Genomic DNA, 22,717 nt, shown 5'->3' on the forward strand with positions numbered 1-22,717 from the left:
TGATGGAGAGTTCATGACTGGTGAATTTGTTTAGTGATGCGATTTCGTTCTTATATGCAAATGCATTATGGTGTTCATCGACATGGATTTTACCAATATTAACAGTGGTACCCATGTCAGGTTATAAGCCAGTCCAACTTCTAAATAATCAAAGTTTGACCTGTTCAATAGGGACTCCCACAAATGTAATTCTTCCCCCTGAAGGACCTATGTGGGTTCAATATCATGGACTTTGATTTGGTAGGTTATATTTACACAACCCTGTCTGAGCAGAAGGCTGTGAAAAAAATCCGGCTCAGAATGTAGGCCCATCAGGATTCTAGAAATAAGGAGGGTTTTGTCTGCAAACCTGAGAATCTGTACCAGGGCTCCCACTGCCTTAGAGGCATCACGTTTGCATTGTGTTAGCCATTCAACCGCACCACTTACGTACAGGCTAAAGAAGGTAGGTGCCAGCACAGAGCCCCGCCTAACCACCCCCATTTTATTGGTTTCCTAGTCATAAGGTCTCCTCCCATATTTCATCTTACTCTAGTGGGCGTGTCATTCTGTAAGACCTTCAAAATCAAGAGGTGGTCATAGGATTCTAAAAAGATAGGATTCTAAAACACTTCACAGGTTTTCCATTGGGACTAAACTGAATGCCCTCCTCACGTCTATGAAGGTGAAGAGATGGTCTCACCCAAGAGTGATATTTTCAACATGAAGTTTTAAAATGGAAGACCTGATCAAGGGTGCTGACCCCACCATTAAAACCTGCCTGAGCCCTCAAGAATATGGTTGTCAGATAGACTGGTTTAGAGACTTGCCAGTACTTGCCTACAAACGATTTATGGCTGATGTTGATTAGGCTTATGGGTCTGTAATAGACTGGTGTATCCCTACGCCCCTTCTGATGTATCAGAACAATGAAAGCACCACACAGACTGAGGAATCCCCCCCCCCCCCCCCTTCATGACAGCAATGCTCAAGGTACTGACATATGGTACCCAGACCTCAGGCTGCGACAGATACAGGTCTCCAGGGATACCACCCTACTCATTTTTTCCCCTCTTTCTTCAATAGTTTTAATGCTTGGGCCATCACTGCTAGGTTAAAACTAATGACCTTGTTTCCTGTTTCTATCTCTTCCTGGTCTGTGGGGGGCTAGGGCAACATTCTCCCTTTCGCAACCCAAAACCTGTGCCTTATTGTGAGGCCATGCAGGGTAAAGACCCTTTAAATTGTACTACCCACACTTCTGGCAGGATTACTGCTTCGAGGTTGTTGTCAACGACTCATGAGCCAACAGACATCAGCTTCCAGAGGTTTTTATTTCTCTCCTGAAGGGCATCTGTCAGGGCTGACCACTGCTCTGATTCCTAGCTCCTTTGGGCCTTACCAAGCAGTGCCTTATAGGTCCTTCTTGCAGCACTTAATCCTGGGTGATTGACCTTAATTGCTACCAATAAGGAGGCTTTTTCTTTTTTGCATTGTAGCAGCCTCTTGAGTACAATCTACGTAATTTCTTTGGGCCTTTCCCCCTCCGCCCTTCTTTCAAAAAGAACATAATTTTTTCCATCAACACGACAAAATTAATCTTCAATACATCTCAGTTCTCTTTCAGGGACATTTTCTCCACAAACAAATCCTACGTGTGGGCCAGAAATATATAATTTGCAATGGTTGACCATTTTGGGTTCCTTCTATTGTTTGTATCGTATTCTTTGTTGTTTTAGGTGCTAAGTAATAACACTAAGAGGGGGCAAGTGTCTACTTTAGTGCTTTGTGATCACTATCCGCTCTTGTAACCAAGTTCATATCATTACAAAAATAAAATAAAAGAAAATGACCAAAGGATAGGTCATCTAGGTGACTCATGGTCGTCCCTCTTTTAAAGGTTGGCAGAGTAGGGGTATCCGACTTAGTGTTCCCATTGACTATTCTTAAGCCCTGTGCTGAGACCAGGTCCTCTACCTGAACTGGCACCGATGATGGTTCTCGTCCCACCTAGGGCTACCCTTGATCTTTCCATGGGGTCCATTTTGTCACGTGGCGAGTCTAGGTCCCTCTGACCCTGAGAGGGTTGTACATTGCAATCACCTGCCATGATTACTTTGGCACCCACGTTCCACTGTTACAGAATGAGTGCTTGCTGGAAAATATCTTATGAATATATTCACAATGGCCAAGTACTTGAATCCTGACTGGGCAGCTATCTTTAGCTCAACAGCCAACACGTCCCTACTACTGAAAGGAACAGCTTTAAAAACTACAGGGAACAAGGCCAGCCTCAGCCGATTAGAAGACCTCCAGAGGCTCTCCCCACAGGTGATGGTACTGCATGGGCACTAAATGCAACAAACCTGGTACTAAATACTGGTTTAGTTGCCCACGTTTCCTGGAGTAGAATGATGTGGTGTTGATCTATAAAATCACAACATTCCAGGTCAGCGTTTAGATCGGAGTATAGCTACAATCCATGATAGTAGCTTGATAGTATCTTTAGGCTTCTCTTCCTTATCTACATAAGTGGGCGGACTACAATGGTAATCCACAGTTATCAATTTTTTGGGATGTTCAGTAATTGTAATGGTGTTGCCTCTTCTCTAAGAAGCATGGAACAGAGGGGTGGCGAGTTAATTTACAGTACACGCAGCGGTAGTCCGGGTGCCTTTCTTGATTCCCTGAAGTCAATCTCTGATAGGTCATTAGGTTATCTGGCAATCCCAAAGATTTGGGGGAGGGGGGGTGGGGGGAGATGAATATGGTGTAGTGTGTGTCTTCAGTGTCTTTATGGATGTTACGCTCAGTCAAGCTGGTAGCACATTTGGTGTTTTTAACTTCAACCCTATTTGTGATCCTAGCGGAGGCCTAAATCTGTGTTCAAGTGATATGAGCCCTTCCCCAAGCTCACGGTTCCTTAGCATAAGCCCTATGCAGTAATAATGTAAGTCGATGCCACAGATGTGAGTAGAGTAATTCTGAACAGACTTTGTTGACTTTTCAGTCAAAACACTAGGTGCCTGGTTCAAAAGGGAACCAGGTGCAAGACTATGATGGGCTTTATAATCTTATTATGAAAGAGCATCTGTTAAGCAACTCTTTCTGAAATATTGCATCATTACCTGGTAGACCTAGGTCCAATTTCTGCCCTAGCATTGGGAAAGAAAGCAGACCACTGGGTTAAGACTAGGTTATCCAAAACAACGCATGGTAGGGGATGACCAAAAGAAAGGGGTTGCTAAGCCTTTCCAAGGTACAGGTGGTGGTGACCAGTCTAAAGATCAACACAGTCTTCTCTAAAGGCCACAAAAAACCTGTTTAGGTAGGTAAGCCCAGAGACAAGACACATAGCAAGGGTGGGTACCAGGACAAGAACTAGGATCCCAAGAAGATTAATGGCAAAGCCAATGGGCACCCAACTGGAGACCCTGCTTGTCCCAAAAAATAATTTTCCTAGTGCACCTGGAGCTCCTGCTGCAGTAATTTGCTCAGATGGTATTCCAGGTGGGCCCTGATCATATCAGAACTCACAGAAGCAACTTTAGTCTGAGGGTGGGGTGGAAGTAGCTGCCCTTGCTGTCTGGCCAAGTACCAGGAGAAGTACAGACAACAGCCTCATGTTATTGGGATAAGAGTTGAGGCCCTGAGGGATACAGGTTCAAGTGTCACCATGGTGACTAAAACACTGATGTCCCCAGAACAGGGTCTGATTGGTGAAACTTTCATAGTCATCAATGCTGACAACCAAGTTAAGGTCCATCCCATGGCAACTGCGTCCTCAGAATGGCCGGAAGAAGGTTGTGGTGGTAGTAGTATCCTCTGCAATTACTGTAGCTTGTCTGCTAAGAAATTATCTGGAGTACTAAGTACAGGCTGAGGTTTAAAGAAAGATCCATGCAGCTATGCTGGGTATACCTGAATGGCTGTGTGTGAAACCCAGAGCACAACACAAAGCCCAGGAAAAAAAAAAAAAAAAAAAGGCGCTGGAGCCTTGAAATAATGGCCTAGCCCTCAAAGAGAAAAGGCAGGAAGTCTGGTAAGTCAGCATCTGACCAGCTCCATACTCAAGTCCCTGCTCCTCAGGGAGAAAACCTGTCAGTCCTTGAGGGAACTGAGCTCCAGGAACTTAGGCTTTACACTGCAGAGCTTCTAGGCCCAAGGGGACCCTCTAAGGAACAGCTGTGTCCGGGACAGAGGACCTGTCGCACTTTTGAGAACCTGAGACAGCAAGCTGCTGACCAGTAAGAGAGAGATGACAGTGGCTCCACACAGAACCTACTGGGAGGGCTGACTCCTGTATGCTGAGACCACTGACCCCAAACCTAGAGCCACTAGTAAAGTGGTACGAACTCAGATGTATATAGAGTCACTACTCGCTTTGGCTCATGAAATCCCCTTAGCTGGCATCTTGGCCAGACCAAAGATTGTAGTAGGTTAGTTCCTCGCTTCTACTGGCAGGCATGTTCAAGGCGATGAAGGAGTTTTCTAACTCCTGTGTCAGCTGTCAGGCCATTGGCAATACTAGTGGCCACCAAAAGGCACCTTAATTCTACTTGCAGTGGTTGGGATTCACTATGAAAGGGCAGGGATTGACATTGTCAGCCCCTAGACCCTCCAAAAGCATGCTGAAGCTATACCCCTTTGGACTACCACTGCTCCTCCAGTTTCTAGTGCCCTACTCAGTACCTTTACTAGATTGGGCTTCCCTTAAGGATGTGGTATCAGGCAGACAGTAATGTTATGTCTGGATACCTCAAGGGAATGTGGATTGAATGCGGAGTGGCTTATAAGTTCTCTACCCTAAATCACCCACAAGGAAATGGTCCAATTGAGATTCAACAAAACCATGAAAGGCATGATTGCAGAACTACCTAAAAAACTCAAAAAGAGATGGGACATCCCGTTACCTTGCCTGCTTTTTCCCCTACAGAGAAGTGCCACAGAAAATATGTTTTTGCCCAGTTTGAACTTCTGTTTGGTCATTCTGCAAGGAGACCACTATGTCTAATGAGTGGAGGCTAGGTGAGACCTCTCAAAGAACCCAAACAAGACATGTGGACTATGTGTTTGGCGTACAGTCAAGGATGGCTGAGTACATGGAGAGAGCATCCAAAAACCTTGAAGCCAGCCGACAGCTCCAGAAGCTTTGGTATGAGCAAAAGGCTGCCAAGGTGGAGTTCCAACTAGGGCAGGTGTGGGTACTTGAGCCTGTGGCTCCCATGGCATTTCAGGACAAATGGAGTGGCCCTTACCCTAACCCTGAAAAGAAGAGTTAGATAATCTATCTGGTTCACCTAGGCACTTCAACCTGGATCACTACCTCCTCAGTTCTGGACATCACCACTGCCATCCCCAACAGCTACAAGGTCATACATAAAAACCACGTCAACTGACCAGGAGAAGGTATTGCCATCGCCCACAAACAAATCACTCTGCCTCACGGTCAGCGTTGATGTCCAGACCCCAGTCGCTGAACACCTTCATTTTCAGATCCAGTCTATTCCAAACACCACCCTCCGCGGAACACTCATCTACAGAGCTCTTGGACCCTGCCCACCCTTCAGCAAAACACTGGCTGACTTCATCGCTCCCCATGCCCTCACTTCAGACTACATGCTCCTTGGCGACTTAAACTTTCACCTCGACAACCACAACTGGTCAACCTCCTTAAGCACTCAGGACACACCCTCGACCCAGTCTTCTATGCTGGAAACCAGATCTCCTCACACACCTCCGAACTCCACTAGACCAACCACCACTGCGTCCACTCTTCCACCAAGACAGTCAAACAGCACCACATCCACCACCACCGTGCAGGAACTGGACCCAGGTCACTGAAACCCAGCTCACTACTGCACTCTGCCACTCCCCACCATCAGACACCAACACCTCAGCCCACAACCTCCACTAATGCATCACCGACTGCGCCAACACCCTAGCCACCCTAAGGAAACCCACCAGCAATCAACACCACACGTGACCCAGCTGGTTTTCCCCCCCCAACCTCCAAGAATCCAAGTGCGCTTGCAGACTCTAGAGAAAGTGGAGAAGCAGCAGGAGCTCAGACCACAAGGTCCACAAAAACAGTCAAATCACACCACAGGCTTATCAGATCAACCAGAAAATCAACCATCCAGGAGAGAACCAACACCAATGCACACAACAGCAAGGAACATTTCACCATAGTCAAGGAATTTACAAAACCCAACAGACACCACAGACATACCACCTTCACAAGAACTCTACAACAGCCTTGCCACCTTCTTCCACAGTAAAAACTCAAGACATCTACAAAGGATTTACAAGAAAAGTCCTCCCCTGCCCACCACCATGGATACTTATGACCAACCGACTGTAGGCACTGGACCCTCCTCACCCCGGAAGACACCCTCAAGCTCATGAGCGCCACTCACTGTGGCACCCTCGGACCCATGCCCCCACCACATCTTTAATCAAGCCAGCACCATTATCGTTCCTGAACAATGTTGTACCATCAACCGTTCCATCAAAACCGCCATTCTTCCCAGACGTCTGGAAAGACGCAGAGCTAAACCCCTCCTGAAAAACCTTCCGTAGACCGAACAAAGTAGAAAAACTACTGACTAATCGCCAGCCAAGGTTATCGAAAAGGCGATCAATGCATAGCTCACAGAGTTAATCAAAGCCAACCACATCCTCAACACCCCTCCCACTTTTAATTCAGGAGCAAACACAGCACCAAAACTCCTCTCCTAGCAGCCAAGGATGAAATCCGCACCTGACTGGACCACAGCAATACAGTTGTCCTCATCCTCCTTGCCCTCTTTGCAGCCTTCAAACACTGTCTTCCCACACCACCCTGTGCACCAGACTACAAGGCACCAGCATCTGCAGCAAAGCCCTGGAGTGGATATGCTCCTTACTCACCGGCTAAACCCAAAGACTAAGGCTGCTACCTTTCACCTCCATGTCGACAGAAACCAGATACAGTTTCTTATGGTTCCTCACTGAGCCCCACCCTCGTCAACATCTACATTACCCCGCTCACTGAGATGGTCAGACACCACGGGCTCAACATCATCTCATACACAGATGACAGCTCATTCTCTCCCTCACCAATGAACCATCAACAACCAAAAACAACTTTCACAACGGAAGGAAGGCAGTCGCAGACTGGATGAGGGACAGCTGCCTTAAGCTCAACTCTGACAAGACGAAGATCCTCATACTGGGCCCGCCACTTCTGCCTGGGATGAGTCCTGGTGGCCCAGTAGCCTCAGAATTGCCCCTCAGACCAACCACACCCGCAACCTTTGCATCATTCTCGACTCACTGTCCATAGCCCGCTAAGTCAATGCCGTATTATGCTTCCACATCCTTTGCCTGCTCTGAAAGATCAAGCGGATCCCCATCGACTCAAGAGGAATAGTCACCCAAGGCACTCATCAGCAGTGACCTCGACTACAGCAAAAACTCTATGCCGCAATCAACAAAAAAAACAAAACACCTCCAAACAGGACTCCAGGAAATACATAATGCTGCGGTCAGACTGATCCTGGACATCTCCCACCACAGCCACATCTCTCTGCACCTTAGAGAACTACACTGGCTACCAGTCAAACGCATTGCCTTCAAACTCCTGACGCACGCATACAAGGCCCCCCACAACATCAGACCTGCCTACCTCAGTCACCTTCTCTCCTTTACCCCCTCCAGGTAGCTCCACTCAGCACAACAGGCCCTCACTACGATCCCCAGGATCTGGAAGAGCACGGCTGGTGGAAGATGTAAGTAATGCCTCCTTGGCATGGTTACCCCCTGACTTTTAGCCTTTGCTGATGTTAAGTTTTGATTTGAAAGTGTGCTGAGGCCTGCTAACCAGGCCCCAGCACCAGTGTTCTTTCCCTAACCTGTAATTTTGTTTCCACAATTGGCACACCCTGGCATCCAGATAAGTCCCTTGTAACTGGGCCCCTGGTACCAAGGGCCCTGATGCCAGGGAAGGTCTCTAAGGGCTGCAGCATATCTTATGCCACCCTGTGGACCCCTCAGCACAGACACACTGCTTGCCAGCTTGTGTGTGCTAGTGGGGATAAAAAGACAGTCGACATGGCACTCCCCTCAGGGTGCCATGCCAACCTCACACTGCCTATGCAGTATAGATAAGTCACCCCTCTAGCAGGCCTTAAAGCCCTAAGGCAGGGTGCACTATACCATAAGTGAAGGCATAAGTGCATGAGCACTATGCCCCTACAGTGCCCAAGCAAAACCTTAGACATTGTAAGTGCAGGGTAGCCATAAGAGTATATGGTCTGGGAGTCTGTCATGAACGAACTCCACAGCACCATAATGGCTACACTGAAAACTGTGAAGTTTGGTATCAAACTTCTCAGCACAATAAATGCACACTGATGCCAGTGTACATTTTATTGTAACATACACCCCGGAGGGCACCTTAGAGGTGCCCCCTCAAACCTTAACCAACTATCCGTGTAGGCCGACTAGTTTCAGCAGCCTGCCACACACCAGACATGTTGCTGGCCACATGGGGAGAGTGCCTTTGTCACTCTGTGGCTAGTAACAAAGCCTGTACTGGGTGGAGGTGCTTCACACCTCCCCCTGCAGGAACTGTAACACCTCAAAGGCTCACCCCCTTTGTTACAGCACCCCAGGGCACTCCAGCTAGTGGAGTTGCCTGCCCCAATCTGGCCACGGCCCCACTTTTGGCAGCAAGGCTGGAGGAGATAATGAGAAAAACAAGGAGGAGTCACTGGCCCCTAAGGTGTCCTGAGCTGAGGTGACTAACTTTTAGAAATCCTCCATCTTGCAGATGGAGGATTCCCCCAATAGGATTAGGGCTGAGCCCCCCTCCCCTCAGGGAGGAGGCACAAAGAGGGTGTACCCGCCCTCAGGGCTAGTAGCCATTGGCTACTAACCCCCCCAGACCTAAACACGCCCTTAAATTTAGTTTTTAAGGGCGCCCCAGAACCTAGGAACTCAGATTCCTGCAACCTAAGAAGAAGAGGACTGCTAAGCTGAAAACCCTGCAAAGAAGACGGAGACACCAACTGCTTTGGCCCCAGCTCTACCGGCCTGTCTCCCCACTTCTAAAGACACTGCTCCAGCGACGCTCTCCCCAGGGACCAGCGACCTCTGAAGCCTCAGAGGACTGCCCTGCATCTAGAAGGACCAAGAACTCCCGAGGACAGCGGCTCTGTTCACCAAAGACTGCAACTTTGCAACAAAGAAGCAACTTTGAAACACGCATTTCCCGCCGGAAGCGTGAGAATTGGCACTCTGCACCCAACGCCCCCGGCTTGACTTGTGGAGAACAATCACTTCAGGGAGGACTCCCCGGCGACTGCGAGACCGTGAGTAGGCAGAGTTGCCCCCCCTGAGCCCCCACAGCGACGCCTGCAGAGGGAATCCCGAGGCTCCCCCTGACCGCGACTGCCTGCTTCCAAGATCCGACGCCTGGTAAAGACTCTGCACCGCAGCCCCCAGGGCCTGAAGGATCCGACCTCCAGGGCAGGAGCGACCCCCAGGTGGCCCTCTCCCTTGCCCAGGTGGTGGCTACCCCGAGGAGCCCCCCCGAGCCCCCCCTCCATCGCTGAAGAGACCCCTTGGTCTCCCATTGCTTTCTATTACAAACCCGACGCATGTTTGCACACTGCACCCGGCCGCTCCCGAGCCGCTGAGGTTGTACTTTCTGTGTGGACTTGTGTCCCCCCTGGTGCCCTACAAAACCCCCCTGGTCTGCCCTCTAAAGACACGGGTACTTACCTGCTGGCAGACTGGAACCGGGGCACCCCATTCTCCATTGAAGCCTATGCGTTTTGGGCACCACTTTGACCTCTGCACCTGACTGGCCCAGAGCTGCTGGTGTGGTAACTTTGGGGTTGCTCTGAACCCCCAACGGTGGGCTACTTTGGACCCAAACTTGAACCCCGTAGGTGGTTTACTTACCTGCAAAAACTAACAAACTCTTACTCCCCCTAGGAACTGTGAAAATTGCACTGTGTCTAGTTTTAAAATAGCTATATGTGATTTATGTGAAAACTGTATATGCTATTTTGCTAATTCAAAGTTCCTAAAGTACCTACCTGCAATACCTTTCATTTGAAGTATTACATGTAAATCTTGAACCTGTGATTCTTAATATAAACTAAGAAAATATATTTTTCTATACAAAAACCTATTGGCCTGGAATTGTCTTTGAGTGTGTGTTCCTCATTTATTGCCTGTGTGTGTACAACAAATGCTTAACACTACTCCTTTGATAAGCCTACTGCTCGACCACACTACCACAAAATAGAGCATTAGTATTCTCTTTTTGCCACTATCTTACCTCTAAGGGGAACCCTTGGACTCTGTGCATACTATTCCTTACTTTGAAATAGTGCATACAGAGCCAACTTCCTACAGAAGATCCTTGTCCTACCTCGCCACGCAGACCTGGAACACTATGTGGAACACTCAGGCAGTCCCCATTGCTGGCTCAGTTCAGGAAGGACCTCAAGACCTTGCTCTTTGACTGACCGGCGTCCCCCAGCTAGCACCTTGAGAAGCCCTGGGTGATAAGCCATGCTTTATAAATGTGGATTGATTGGTCATCCATGTGAACCGCCTACAGCTCTTCCATGACAGGAAAGATGTGGCCATGCTGATGGTCATTGATGAGGATCAGGAAGAAGAGAAAGAGCCTCCCCCTGACCTTCTCTACCACAGCCCCCAAGATGGGTCAGTTGATGGAACGGTCTTTTCACCTACATTCATTGCCCAGCTGCAAGCTGACTGCAGGCAAGTCCTACAAGCAGTATGCGGAGCTCTTTTCTCTCACCCTAGTCAGACTAACTGGTGTGTCTACGATGCGGGCACTGGTGACCATATGCCTGTCAAAAGCAAAATTTAGGGACAGTCTGACAATGCTAAGGATAGCAGCAGAGCTGAAGTAAACAGGATGCTGGATTTTGGGGTAATACAGTCCCTGGTTCAGCTCAGTTGTCTTAGTCTCCAAATCTAATTCCGAGAAAGATAAACCAGAGCTGAGGTTTTATGTGGACTATAGAGGTCTTAACGCTGTCATCAAGAAGATGCACACCCTAATCCAAGAGACGACAAACTCATTGACAGGTTAGAGGCAGCCAAATTTCTCAATACTTTTGATTTAACATCAGGCAACTGGCAGATTGGTCTGGCCCCTGGAGAAAAGTAAGATCAGCATCCTCAGCCCTAGATGGACATTACCAGTTCACTGCTATGCCATTAGGGCTAGAAAAAAAAAAAATGCCCCTGCCACCTCCCAAAGGTTAGTCAATAGAGTCCTTGCTTGGTTGGATGCCTTTAGTGTAGCATATCCTGGTGATACTGCTGTCTTTAGCTCTCTGTGGCAGGATCACCTGATTCACCTTGGCAAGATCCTTTTAGCTTTGCAAAGTGGAGGCTTTACTATAAAGGTAAGCAAGTGACAGAGGAGGGCAAGGTTGTGCTCATGGGTCACCTTTTAGGTAGAGGCTACGTTCAACCACTACGACCTGAGATCTAATCAGTTCTGGACTGGAAAGCTCCAATCACTTTTCTAAGAATTGCAGCGCTAGGCTCTTCCCTTCACTTGACAGCTCATATCCTAGAAACAGGACGCTGAGGAAGGCTATTTTTTTTTTTTTTTTTTTTTAAAGTAAAATTTGTAGCCAAATTCGGCAAACCCTAAGACAATGCGGGCTACCATTCTTAAATGTTGTAGTAGTTCATCATCCGTGAGATATACATCATCTACATAGGACAATGCTTTAGGGTCAATCTCGTGTAATATAGCAGTGACACGAGCTGCAAACAGTCCTGGGCTGTTCTTATACCCTTGAGGTAAACAACAGAATTTTTTCTGGGCACCTAGTGCACTGAAACTTGTTAAGACTCTACTCTCAGGCACTATATTCTAGCAGAAGAACCCATTGGAAATGTCTAGTGTTTTGTATTTTTTAAGCACTATGTTGCTCATTAATGGTGTGCGAATTGTGGATAGCATAGGTGCGTGTATGACTGTTTAAATGCCTGTAGTCAAACTATTCTGTATGAATGGTCTGGTTTGGCTACTGGGAACAAAGGGTTATTCATTGGCGAGACAAAGGGTTCAATCACACCCTAGTACTCTAATTGCGTGAGTATTTCTCTCACTGGTGCTTTTGCTTCATGTTTTATAGGATACTGCAGTTGTGGCTGAGGTTCACTTTTAATTGGAATTACATGGTAGGGGGATTCTTTATCCTATCCTACATGATTTCTGTATAATGCCGGTGCTTGTGCTAGAGCCCATTCAATGGAATAGGATTCAGCTAGTTCCTCTGGAACAAGGGATGAGAAAGAAGGCTTGATGACATCTCCATATGGGCAGGTACGGAATAAGTCAGGCGGCCAATCTTGTTCAGCCAACAAGACATCATATACTTTTACTATGCGATCCCAAAAGATTGCGTCTATTGTGTGTTCAATGTCTCCTTCTAACTTTAGTGTTACTTTGTACAAACTATCAGGCTTGGAGGCATGCATGTCCGCAGTTTCCACTTGTATAAAGTCATCAGTTGCTCTCACCTCCAGATGCTCTAGAAGATTCTGGCAAACTATTGTGACCTCTGCCGTGCTGTCTAGCAAGGCTAAAGCCCAATTCTTGTTCTTCAAGAGGACCCTCTTCCTGTGTGGCATGTCAGACTGCGACTGCTGCCACTTTTTTCTTTTTAAATTGTTTTTGTTGGGCTGGTTTCTCTTCCTTTTTAAACAGAAACCTCAGAAGAGCGTTGTGATTCCTGTCTCTGTTTCACGTACTCTGTTCTTCGCTCTGATCGCCCACCTCTCTCATTTCTTTTTTCCGAGGAGTCCTGAAAGGAACGAGATTGGCGTGTATCAGTATATTGATATCTATCAGGCGTTTTTATATTATCTCTGTTTGAGATTATACCTATTTTGTGGAGTCTCTATACTCGGAGATTCTCCCCTTTCTTTCTTAGGAGTTTGTTGTTTTTTATCCCAGAGTTTCTTATTACCCTCAGGTGCTTGCTTGGGGGTATCTGTTTGATTTGCCCTGAAATTTAGGTTTTTGTGGTCTGGCCCCTAGGCTATCTCGACCGATACTTGAATAGGTCTCTGCTATTATTTTAGGCAGCTCTCGCTCTTGATCTTGTTGTGGAACATCTCGAAGCCGCATGCCCCCCTTTTAGGTTACTGAAAATGATTGAGGACACTGTGGCAAAATTGCCCATCAATTGCATCCCCAAATCTAGGGCCGGGGCAGCCCCATATTCATCTTGAATTTGTTTCAGCACTTCCAGTAAATTGGCAAGTGTCGGTGTACCGTGTGCAGTTGTGTAGAGTGCGGCAGATACCGTGCCCCAGGTATTACAGTTTTCTACTGTAGGGACCATCCCGAAGGGCAAGCACATCGTTAATATTCTTTGTTTATCCTGAGGTCCCGTATGGGGAAATACTGCCTCCAGCGTATTAATTTTCTGTGCTAACCAAAACTGAGTTTCCTCATGTTTGGCGGGTACGTTACCCATAATCGAATGTACAGTCGCAGGATTTATACCTGGCGTTACTGCCTGTGGATGTGCTGGAGCAGCACGTGTTGGGTTTGTATTTAGTGTTTGTTTCACAAATTGTACTAATCGTCTATATATTGCTATTAATTCAATATATAAGCGACGAACCTCAGCTACTGCTAAATTTGCTACCGCTTGATGTGGTGTATAGGTGGCCAATAAAGGCCAGGTAGGACCGTCATTACTTAGTGGACCTAACCTTACTGGTAATATTCTGTGGGGTAGGGCACTATCAAGCCAATTATTATGTTCTTGATAGAGGTATCTCTAAATATGCGTATGCTCTGTATTGTCCAGGCGCATTTGTGGGTGTTTATTGATGAAATGTATTTGCGTTCCGATCAACTGCTGGAAATGTGACCCAAGAGTAAAAGAGTTGTGTTCTATAAGCTGCATGGGCGCCACCACAAATGTAACTGGACCTCCTTGGGCCGTTAGGCCATTTGCTAATAAATGTGCGGTTAGAGGTTCTCATATTAACAGCTATTTGTACCTGTTGGGGATTCGCCATGTTAGTAACACTAAGAGTTCAGAGAAGGCACACCAAAATGTTTTTTTTTTCCTTTTAAAGTTCAAGCTTGAACAACCACCAGTTGTAGTAGGATTACCTACACAGCTGTGGTGGAATTCCTCAGCACCACAGACGTCTCCGCATACAGCATTGAGTTGTTGTGGTTTATATGAGCCAGATATTCCAGAGGACCAGAAAATTAGAGCCTGACCACCACTGGATTTTGAGCAGCAAGATCATCCATGGTGTGGGAGACTGAGTCTAACCCGACACCTGTCGCTCTAAATCCGGGTTTTGCTCCGGCTAACTAGCAGTACCTCGTCTCTCCCAAGAGGTAGAGATGATTGGGCAGCCGAGCGCATGACATACTTCTCAGTGAAGTTGTGGTCACTCAGGTCGCATCCGATTCTCTCATTCACACTTCGGTCTCCTATATAAAGGACAATAAGAAGAGGTATGAGTTTTAAAGACTGGTTTAATAAAACAACTGCATTTTAGATAGCAAAGCGAGAGCTGCAATAACCAGGACGACACAACATGACCATATTAAAATGGGGAATAGGAGAGTGAAGCATAAGAATAATGCCATCATATTGTCACTAAGATCGATGGACTATTTCCTATCTAAGTCATAACCTGAGCACAGCATGTTAAGCTCTAATTCTGCCTTTCAGGTTCCCCCGAGAGGACATCAACCCTCATACCTGAGCAAATGCCTGTTGTCTGCGTTAGCATCTGCAGCGAAGCATTCAGCAATTCAGCAATCAGCATACAGTCGTGGTTCCCTGGCTGGAATCTCCCTCTTAACGTGTAATGGGACTAAGAAGTGTTTTTATAATGACACAGCTGATGTTCTAAGACAATGTCCCTACGTAAGGATGTGTATTTTCTATGAATGTCAGACTAAACTTCTACCACGTTCACTGGCAATGTACCAAACTGTAGCCGTGACTAAAGCACAAAGTGATCAAGAATTTCTTGTTTGAGAACACAGTGCTGGGCTAAGCAAAAACAGTTAGATAGATGAAATTAAAACTGGTTATTGTAAAAATAATGCAAAGCCGAATAAAATATATTTAGGTCAAAGTGCACAGCGGCCTAGCGTGTTAAGCTAACGTGCATGGAGCTATAATTAAAATGGCTACACAACAACCCAGACCCAAATCAGGGCAAAGCATGGCTGGAGCGGGTACTATAGGAGGTTTGTGAAGGGATATGGTACCATTGTAGCACCACTCACAGAACTAACCGCTAAAAAGATGAAAAAGAAACTGGACAGTGCGCTGTCAAAACACTTGACACTCTGAAAGACGCAATATACTCCACACCCATTCTGAAAGCTCCAGATTATTCTAAACAGTTCACAGTGCAGACAGATGCCTCTGAACATGGAACAGGAGGGAATCCTATCCCAGACCAATGTTGAGGGCCATGACCAACCTGTTTTCATTAGCAGGAGGTTACTTCCCAGAGAGCATAATTGAAGTGCCATTAACAGGTAAACCTTTGCTGTGGTCTGGTCCCTGAAGAAGTTGAGACCATACCCTTTAAGTTCTCACCTCCTTGCCCAAAATGACCACAGACCTCTCAGATGGCTGATGCAAATGAAAGGTGAAAACCCCTAAACTGTTGAGGTGGTCCATCTCACAACAGGGAATTGATTTTACAGTGGAACAGACCTTGGACTTACTAGACCAATGCAGATGGCCTTCTCAGGTTCTTCCATTTAAACAATGAAGGCTCTCTTGGGGAAGGTTAGCCTCACTCTTTTGAGGGGGTGGTTGTATAGAAAAGCACCCTTTTTGACATGGCCACCCCAACTTTTTGCCTGGTAATTGATGCAAATTTGACAGAAAGGGCACTGTGTTCCTACTAACCAGGTTGCCAATGCCAGACCTCTTTCTCTAAAACTGCACAATTGTTCCCCAATTGGCAATACCAATTGGCCATCTTTGTGTTGGCACATTTAGCAACTCTGGGACAGGGTTATGCCCACTTCACACTAAAGTGGTCCTGTAGGGGGTGTAGTGACATCAGGGTTAAGTAGTCCATTGGCTGCAACCCTACACTCTCTCAAGCACCACTGAATTAAGTATTCGGAGGAGCTCCTAGCACCATGAAATCTGATTCCTGCTGACCTATGAAGGACACTGAAGAGATTCAAAAAGCAAACAAAGAAGTACCTGGCCTGGTTCCAGCCTTGCTGACCTGTCTACTGCTCCAGTCGATTAGCACCAAAGTCGACCCATCCTATAAGCTGCTGTGTCTCCAAAAGCGTCGGAGGACTTCCTGCCTTCTACAAAGACCCAGGAACTCCTGTGGAGCAGCAGAACTGCTTCTCTGCATCTTGAAGACACCCCAAGATAACAGAGTACCCTGAACCAGCAAAACTCCAACACCTGAAAGCACTCTGCCCCGTGCCGCCCAGCCAGAAGTACTGTCCTGCGTGGGAAGGCAAAGGTTTGCCTCCACCAAGGTTTGACAGCTGTCAGAGGGGACCGAGAGGACTACTCCAGACCACCACTGTGATGCAGGATTCATGCAGCTTAGCAGGAAAAAAGGGGGGGGGGGAATCCATGCAGCAGGTCGTCACTTGCTGTAGGTGCTTGTGGTTGCAGGGAAGTGACTCCTTCACTCCAAGATACTCCTTGGGCAGGATGGAGAGTTGCAGTTTTCTGAGGATGCACAGCGAGGAAACTGTTGCAAAGCTGGCAGGAACTCTGGGTACAATGTTGCAGAAGTCTTTCTCGTGGATCTGCAGCTTGTAGGTTCCTGGAGGGTCCAGTCATGGTTCTGGAGGTCGAAGTAAAGGTTGCAGAGGAGTCCTGCTGGAATCTTGCAAGCCAAATCTGATGACACACCCAAGAGAGACCCTAAAAAGGACTGAAAGAGGGATTTGTCACCTAACCAGGTAAGCACCTATCAGGAGGGGGCTTTGATGTCACCTGCCTGGCCACTCTGATGCTCCCAGAGTTCCCTGCCAACCTTAGAATCAAGATGTCAGAACCCAGGAACCCTCTGGAGGAGCTCTGGGCACCACCCCTGAGGTGAAGATGAACAGAGGAGTGGTCAGTCTCCTTTCCATTATCCAGCTGCGCACCAGAGACTGGGGGTCCCTGAACCAGTGCACACTTGTTTATACATGGAGGGCACCAAGTGTGCCCTTCAAAGCAAACCAGTGGCTTGAGGAGGCTACCCCTCCCAAGCCAGTCACACCTATTTCCAAAAGGTAGAGGGTGTTACCTCCCTCTCCCAAAGGAAATTCTTGTTCTGCCTTCCTGGGCACGATCAGATCAAGCAGCAGGAAGGCAGAAACCTGTCTGAGTGGTGGCAGCACCTGGGCTGCCCGAGAAACACTGCAAGACTGGTGGTAGCAATGCTGGGGGTCCTCTAAGGAGCCCAGAGAGTGTATGGAATCATACTTCCAATACGTGCAATAGTATTGGGGTATGATTCCGACATTTGATACCAAACATGCCCACGTTTGGAGTTACCACTATGTAGCTAGACATAGGTAGTGACCTATGTCTGGTACATATATAAAATGGCGTCTCTGCACTCACTTAGTGCAGAGTTCGTGAGGGCACCTCTGCTAGTGCAGGTGTGCCCTCACACAGAGGTACCTGCACCCTGCCGTCTGGGCTGAGAGGGCCTACCATAAGGGTGACTTACGGTAACCTGGTGCAGTGACCTGTAGTGAAACTGGGTGTGTGCAGCCGGTTCACGCACACTGTATTGGTAGACTTGCTGAACCGTTTGCATGGGCTCCCCTGGAACCCCCAATACCCAGGGTAACTAGGTACCATATACTAGGGACTTACATTTGGGGTGGGGGGGGGGGTGGGAACAGTATGCCGATTGTTGGAAGAAAAAGGTATAATTTAGAGGAGAGCGCAAACCTACTGGGGTCCTGGTTAGCAGGTACCCAGTAGGTGCAGTCAAACATGCTTACAACAGGTAGAAAATGGGGTTAACCATGCGAAAGAGGGCACTTTCCTACACTCAGGGTGTGGCCTGTTGGTACGATCCTGACCCTTGCCCAATACTTAGCTAAAGTCCAGGAGATTGGCCTCACGAGTCCCTGTACTATACCTGAATGCAGTACTTGTTCTTCTCTCCATAGGATATGATTACTGCTTCTGAAAATTGCAGCATTTCAAAAATATAAATATTTCCCTTGCAAAACCTGATCGTATTGCTTTTGGTGCCGAAGCATATATAAAGATGCTTGTTATTTTTGTAAGTTAGTGTGGATCTCCTTGAGTCGTGTCATTTATTGACTGTACTTGCAGATGTCTCACACTCCTCTGATAAGCCTAAGGGTGCTTGACCACAATACCACCTAAAGGAGCACCTGCAAATTAGTAGATATATATTATATAATGAGCAAGCTCTCTACAGGAGGGTTGAGTTGGCGTTAGTAGATGAGTAACTCATGAATTGTAGAAGAGATAAGTTGACAGAGGACACAATAGAATGTTTGGAAATGCTGACTAGGTTAACAGATCACCCTAATAGGCACCCTTGAAGGGTAGAATAACTGACAGAAATATAGTGTACTTTAGAGAACCTAAATATAACCTATCCTCAGGCGACTGTCTACTCCAAATTTAATTTGTACGGAATGACTGATACTGCTACTCTGACAAGGTTGTGAAATTGAAAGGTATTAAGTTAAATTCGTAAAAATACTTAGAAAAAAATAACTATTTTTAAGCATTAGTTTACCAAAGTTAGACCTGTTGGCTTTGTTGGTAATTGTGTTGGCGGCAGTGACGGTGGGACTAAAGTTACGGTAGAGGCAGAAATAACAGTGGTAGTGGAGGTAGCTAACAGAAAAGGATTGCTTTCTCTGTAAAATGATTTGCATGGCTGGATAAAAGTGTGGTGCTAAGTAGAAAAAATAAATAGTGGTGCTCATTTTTCAACAAATACATATAAGAACAGTACTGGTGGGATTCCCATCACAGACAATATGATACTCTCTATGATAAGCCAATTACCTTTCTTGCTCTGCTTCCTGCTGCAAAAGGAGTTTATTGATACACCTCTCAAACTCCTTCGGGGTATCACCCTCAGATTCTCTATAATCTACTACTTTTCGACTCCTACGTTTTGGTCGTCCAGTAGAAGTTACTTCAATCGTTTGCTCCTCTTCCTGAAAAATTACAGTAAAAGTTAAGTGTACACACATGTCAAGACTTAAAAGTAAAACCATTAAATCTTAGGCAGAATTACTCCATTCACTAAAAGTTCAAGTAGAACAGCAAATGTAACAAAAATGGTAGACAAAAGTGCCCTAATGAAATGTGTAGGGACAAAAGACCTTGTACAGTGCAAAAAGCTACAGTATCCTGCCCTTGGCTGATTATTCCCTACACACAACAATCTAGTAAACATCTTGTGCCCACTGAAGAGGCACTATTCTATAAATTCAACCCCAAGCAGAGCCCAAGAATGGTAACAGGGTACAGTCAAGTGTGCATCCACCCATCCTGAACGATGGCTACTCACCTCACTATGCTGTTTTAAGTGCAATTATTGGTGGCTGAGAAAACGTTACTTACTTTCGGTAATGCCTTGTCTGGCAGGGACTATCAAGCCACAGATAACATGCCCTTGAATTTTGCCATATGTCAGACTGGATTCCAAAATGTTTCTTGAGCAGTTCACTTGTGCTCCGGTAGGAGGGACCACACCAGAACACTGACACCAGTTTCTTTTCACAACTTTCCATGCCAGGAGCATGAAGCAGTGAAGACCACTGGCGTGGAACACTACAGCCCTGACCCTAGAATCAGCTTGCAGAGTAGGGAAGACTGGTGGGTCAGTAAGGAACCTTCAGCTAGAGAGTCAGTATTACCAAAGGGAAGTAACTTGTTCATCTGATACACTTCTAGCTGCAGACTCCCTACCTTTGAATAGATACCCAAGAAATTCCTCCCAAGAGGTGAGTTTGTGAGAAAGATTTCAGACCAAAATGCCCTGCAAGACTAAACCGGCAAAGTGCCCATCCAGAGTGACCGGTTTGTCCAAGAAGTAGTGCTTGGTGAACTTGTGCAATGAGACCCATGTTGCTGCCTGAAAGTCCAGGACTAGAACTCCTGTGCTAATTCAGTGGTCACAGCTTCTACTCTGGTGGAATGAGCATGCAAACACATAGGGGGTTGATTTTTGGTAAATGCATAGCTTATCATAATGCAGAGCACGATCAAATGGGATATGTTTCATTTCTGCACAGCCTTTTCATTCTTTGCTATGTCGGACCACAACTTGGTAGTGCGCCCGCAACTCTTTAATGAGGTCAACGGCGAAAAACATTCTTTTTGGGTTCCAGATGGGTGAAGGTGGAAATGTGTGGTAACCCTTTAAAGAATTTCACAGGCAATTTGAAGAGGGAAGGTTAAAGAGACAGCTGCAAGATGACTGAAATGGCCAAAAGATGCCCTTGAGAGTGCCCAGAGCATAGCCCTGCTGGGCAAGAGAAAGAATGGAGAAGGACCTGTAAGAGGGACGCAGGGAGTGGGTTACTCTGCACAGCATGCAACAAACTTGCTCCAGTGGCAGGTGAATACAGTCTTGGTAGGAACACTCCTGGCTTCCAAGACAACATTGCAAACTTTGGGCAGAAGGTCGAAAGCTGTCAACAGTTGCTGCTCTATCTCCACAGATGAAGGTTCGGGTGAAGAACCCTCCCCTGCTGCTGCAACAGAAGATCCTCCCGAAGGTGCAGTCCTACTGGAGGACCAATGGCCATGCTCAAAACCTCAGGATACCTAACTCTGAGTCCAGTCTGGAGCCACAAGGATGACTTGGGTCCAGTTGTTTCTGATCTCCTGGAGAAAACTGGGCAGGAGTGGTAAGTGTGACAGAAAGGTGTACAGGAGGCTTGAGCTCCACTCAAGATGAGTGTCTCAGAGCAGGAGCTCCAATGTGCAGAACTGCCAACATTGTTTGTTCTCTGCGGTAGCAAACTGATCTAACCAAGGCTCTCTCTAATGCTAAGAGTCCTTGCACCACCGCCAGATGGAGACATCATTTGTGATCCATTAAGCATCTTTAGAAGAGTTTGTGCTCTGGCATTAAGAGAGTGTTGAGCCACCAGGGATATGCCCGAAACTTCAGCCATGTCCAGAGACGCAGGACCTCTTGACAAACTGTTCACGACCCACCCCACCCTGTTTGTTGCAGTAACACATTGGGGTGGTGTCTTCCAACACCTGCACTAGCCTTCCCTAGATGGAGCGCAGAAAGGCTTTTAATGCCAGCCAGATCACCTGGAGCTCCAGTAGGTTGATGCGGAATCCAGATCCTGTCGAAGACCAGAGACCTATAAACTCAACCTCTCAACATGGCCACGCCATCCCCGGAGTGCTACATCTGTCATTACTGTCAGAACTGGTATGGGGGGGAGGAAGGGAGGGAGAGGAGTCTGCTGTTGGCCCATTCGTGGTTTGTTAAGATCAACCAAAGATCATTTGCAGATCCCTTCGAGATTTGGATCATGTCAGCAAGATTACCCCAATGCCAGCAGGCATGTGTCACAAGCAGGATGCAGCATGCCATGAGGCCCAGCAGCATCAGTGTCACAGAAGTCCAGGATAGAGGCTGAAACACTGGCATCACATCCTGGACTCGCTATTTGGTGGGATAAGCTGGAAACTGCAGAGTGCACAGAACAGCTCCAATGAAAGGGAGTGTAAAAGGGAGTCAAGTGTGGCTTCCATAGGTTTATAGTGAACGTCAATGTAAGGAAATGCCTCCTTGGCATGGTTACCCCCTGACTTTTTGCCTTTGCTAATGCTAAGTTATGATTTGAAAGTGTGCTGGGACCCTGCTAACCAGACCCCAGCACCAGTGTTCTTTCCCTAAACTGTACCATTGTCTCCACAATTGGCACAACCCTGGCACCCCAGGTAAGTCCCTTGTAACTGTTACCCCTGGTACCCAGGGCCCTGATGCCAGGGAAGGTCTCTAAGGGCTGCAGCATGTCTTATGCCACCCTAGGGATCCCTCACTCAGCACATACACACTGCTTGCCAGCTTGTGTGTGCTGGTGAGGAGAAAATGACTAAGTCGACATGGCACTCCCCTCAGAGTGCCATGCCAACCTCACACTGCCTGTGGCATAGGTAAGTCACCCCTCTAGCAGGCCCTACAGCCCTAAGGCAGGGTGCACTATACCACAGGTGAGGGAATTTGTGCATGAGCACTATGCCCCTACAGTGTCTAAGCAAAACCTTAGGCATTGTAAGTGCAGGGTAGCCGTAAGAGTATATGGTCTGGGAGTGTGTCAAACACGAACTCCACAGCACCATAATGGCTACACTGAAAACTGGGAAGTTTGGTATCAAACTTCTCAGCACAATAAATGCACACTGATGCCAGTAAAATGTAAAATACACCCACAGGGCATTTTAGAGATGCCCCCTGAATACATACCCGACTTCGTGTGGGCTGACTAATTTTTGCCAGCCTGCCACAAGCCAGACATGTTGCTGGCCACATGGGGAGAGTGACTGTCACTCTGTGGCCAAGAACAAAGCCTGTACTGGGTGGAGGTGCTTCTCACCTCCCCCTGCAGGAACTGTTACACCTGGCGGTGAGCCTCAAAGGCTCACCCCTTTTGTTACAGCGCCACAGGGCATCC

General features: G+C 47.1%; 1 protein-coding gene across 2 annotated transcripts in view; it reads right to left on the reverse strand.

Moving 5' to 3' along the window:
• HELLS (helicase, lymphoid specific) overlaps positions 1–22,717 on the reverse strand; it is a 549,822-nt gene that overhangs the window by 279,729 nt on the left and 247,376 nt on the right. For both annotated transcript variants that reach the window (XM_069240496.1, XM_069240495.1), the window contains exon 14: positions 19,071–19,225. In XM_069240496.1, coding sequence (XP_069096597.1) covers positions 19,071–19,225 — 155 coding nt within the window. The remainder of the gene's footprint in view (positions 1–19,070; positions 19,226–22,717) is intronic.

Source organism: Pleurodeles waltl, chromosome 6 (assembly GCF_031143425.1).
Source record: "Pleurodeles waltl isolate 20211129_DDA chromosome 6, aPleWal1.hap1.20221129, whole genome shotgun sequence".
In the NCBI taxonomy this organism is placed as follows: Eukaryota; Metazoa; Chordata; class Amphibia; order Caudata; family Salamandridae; genus Pleurodeles; species Pleurodeles waltl.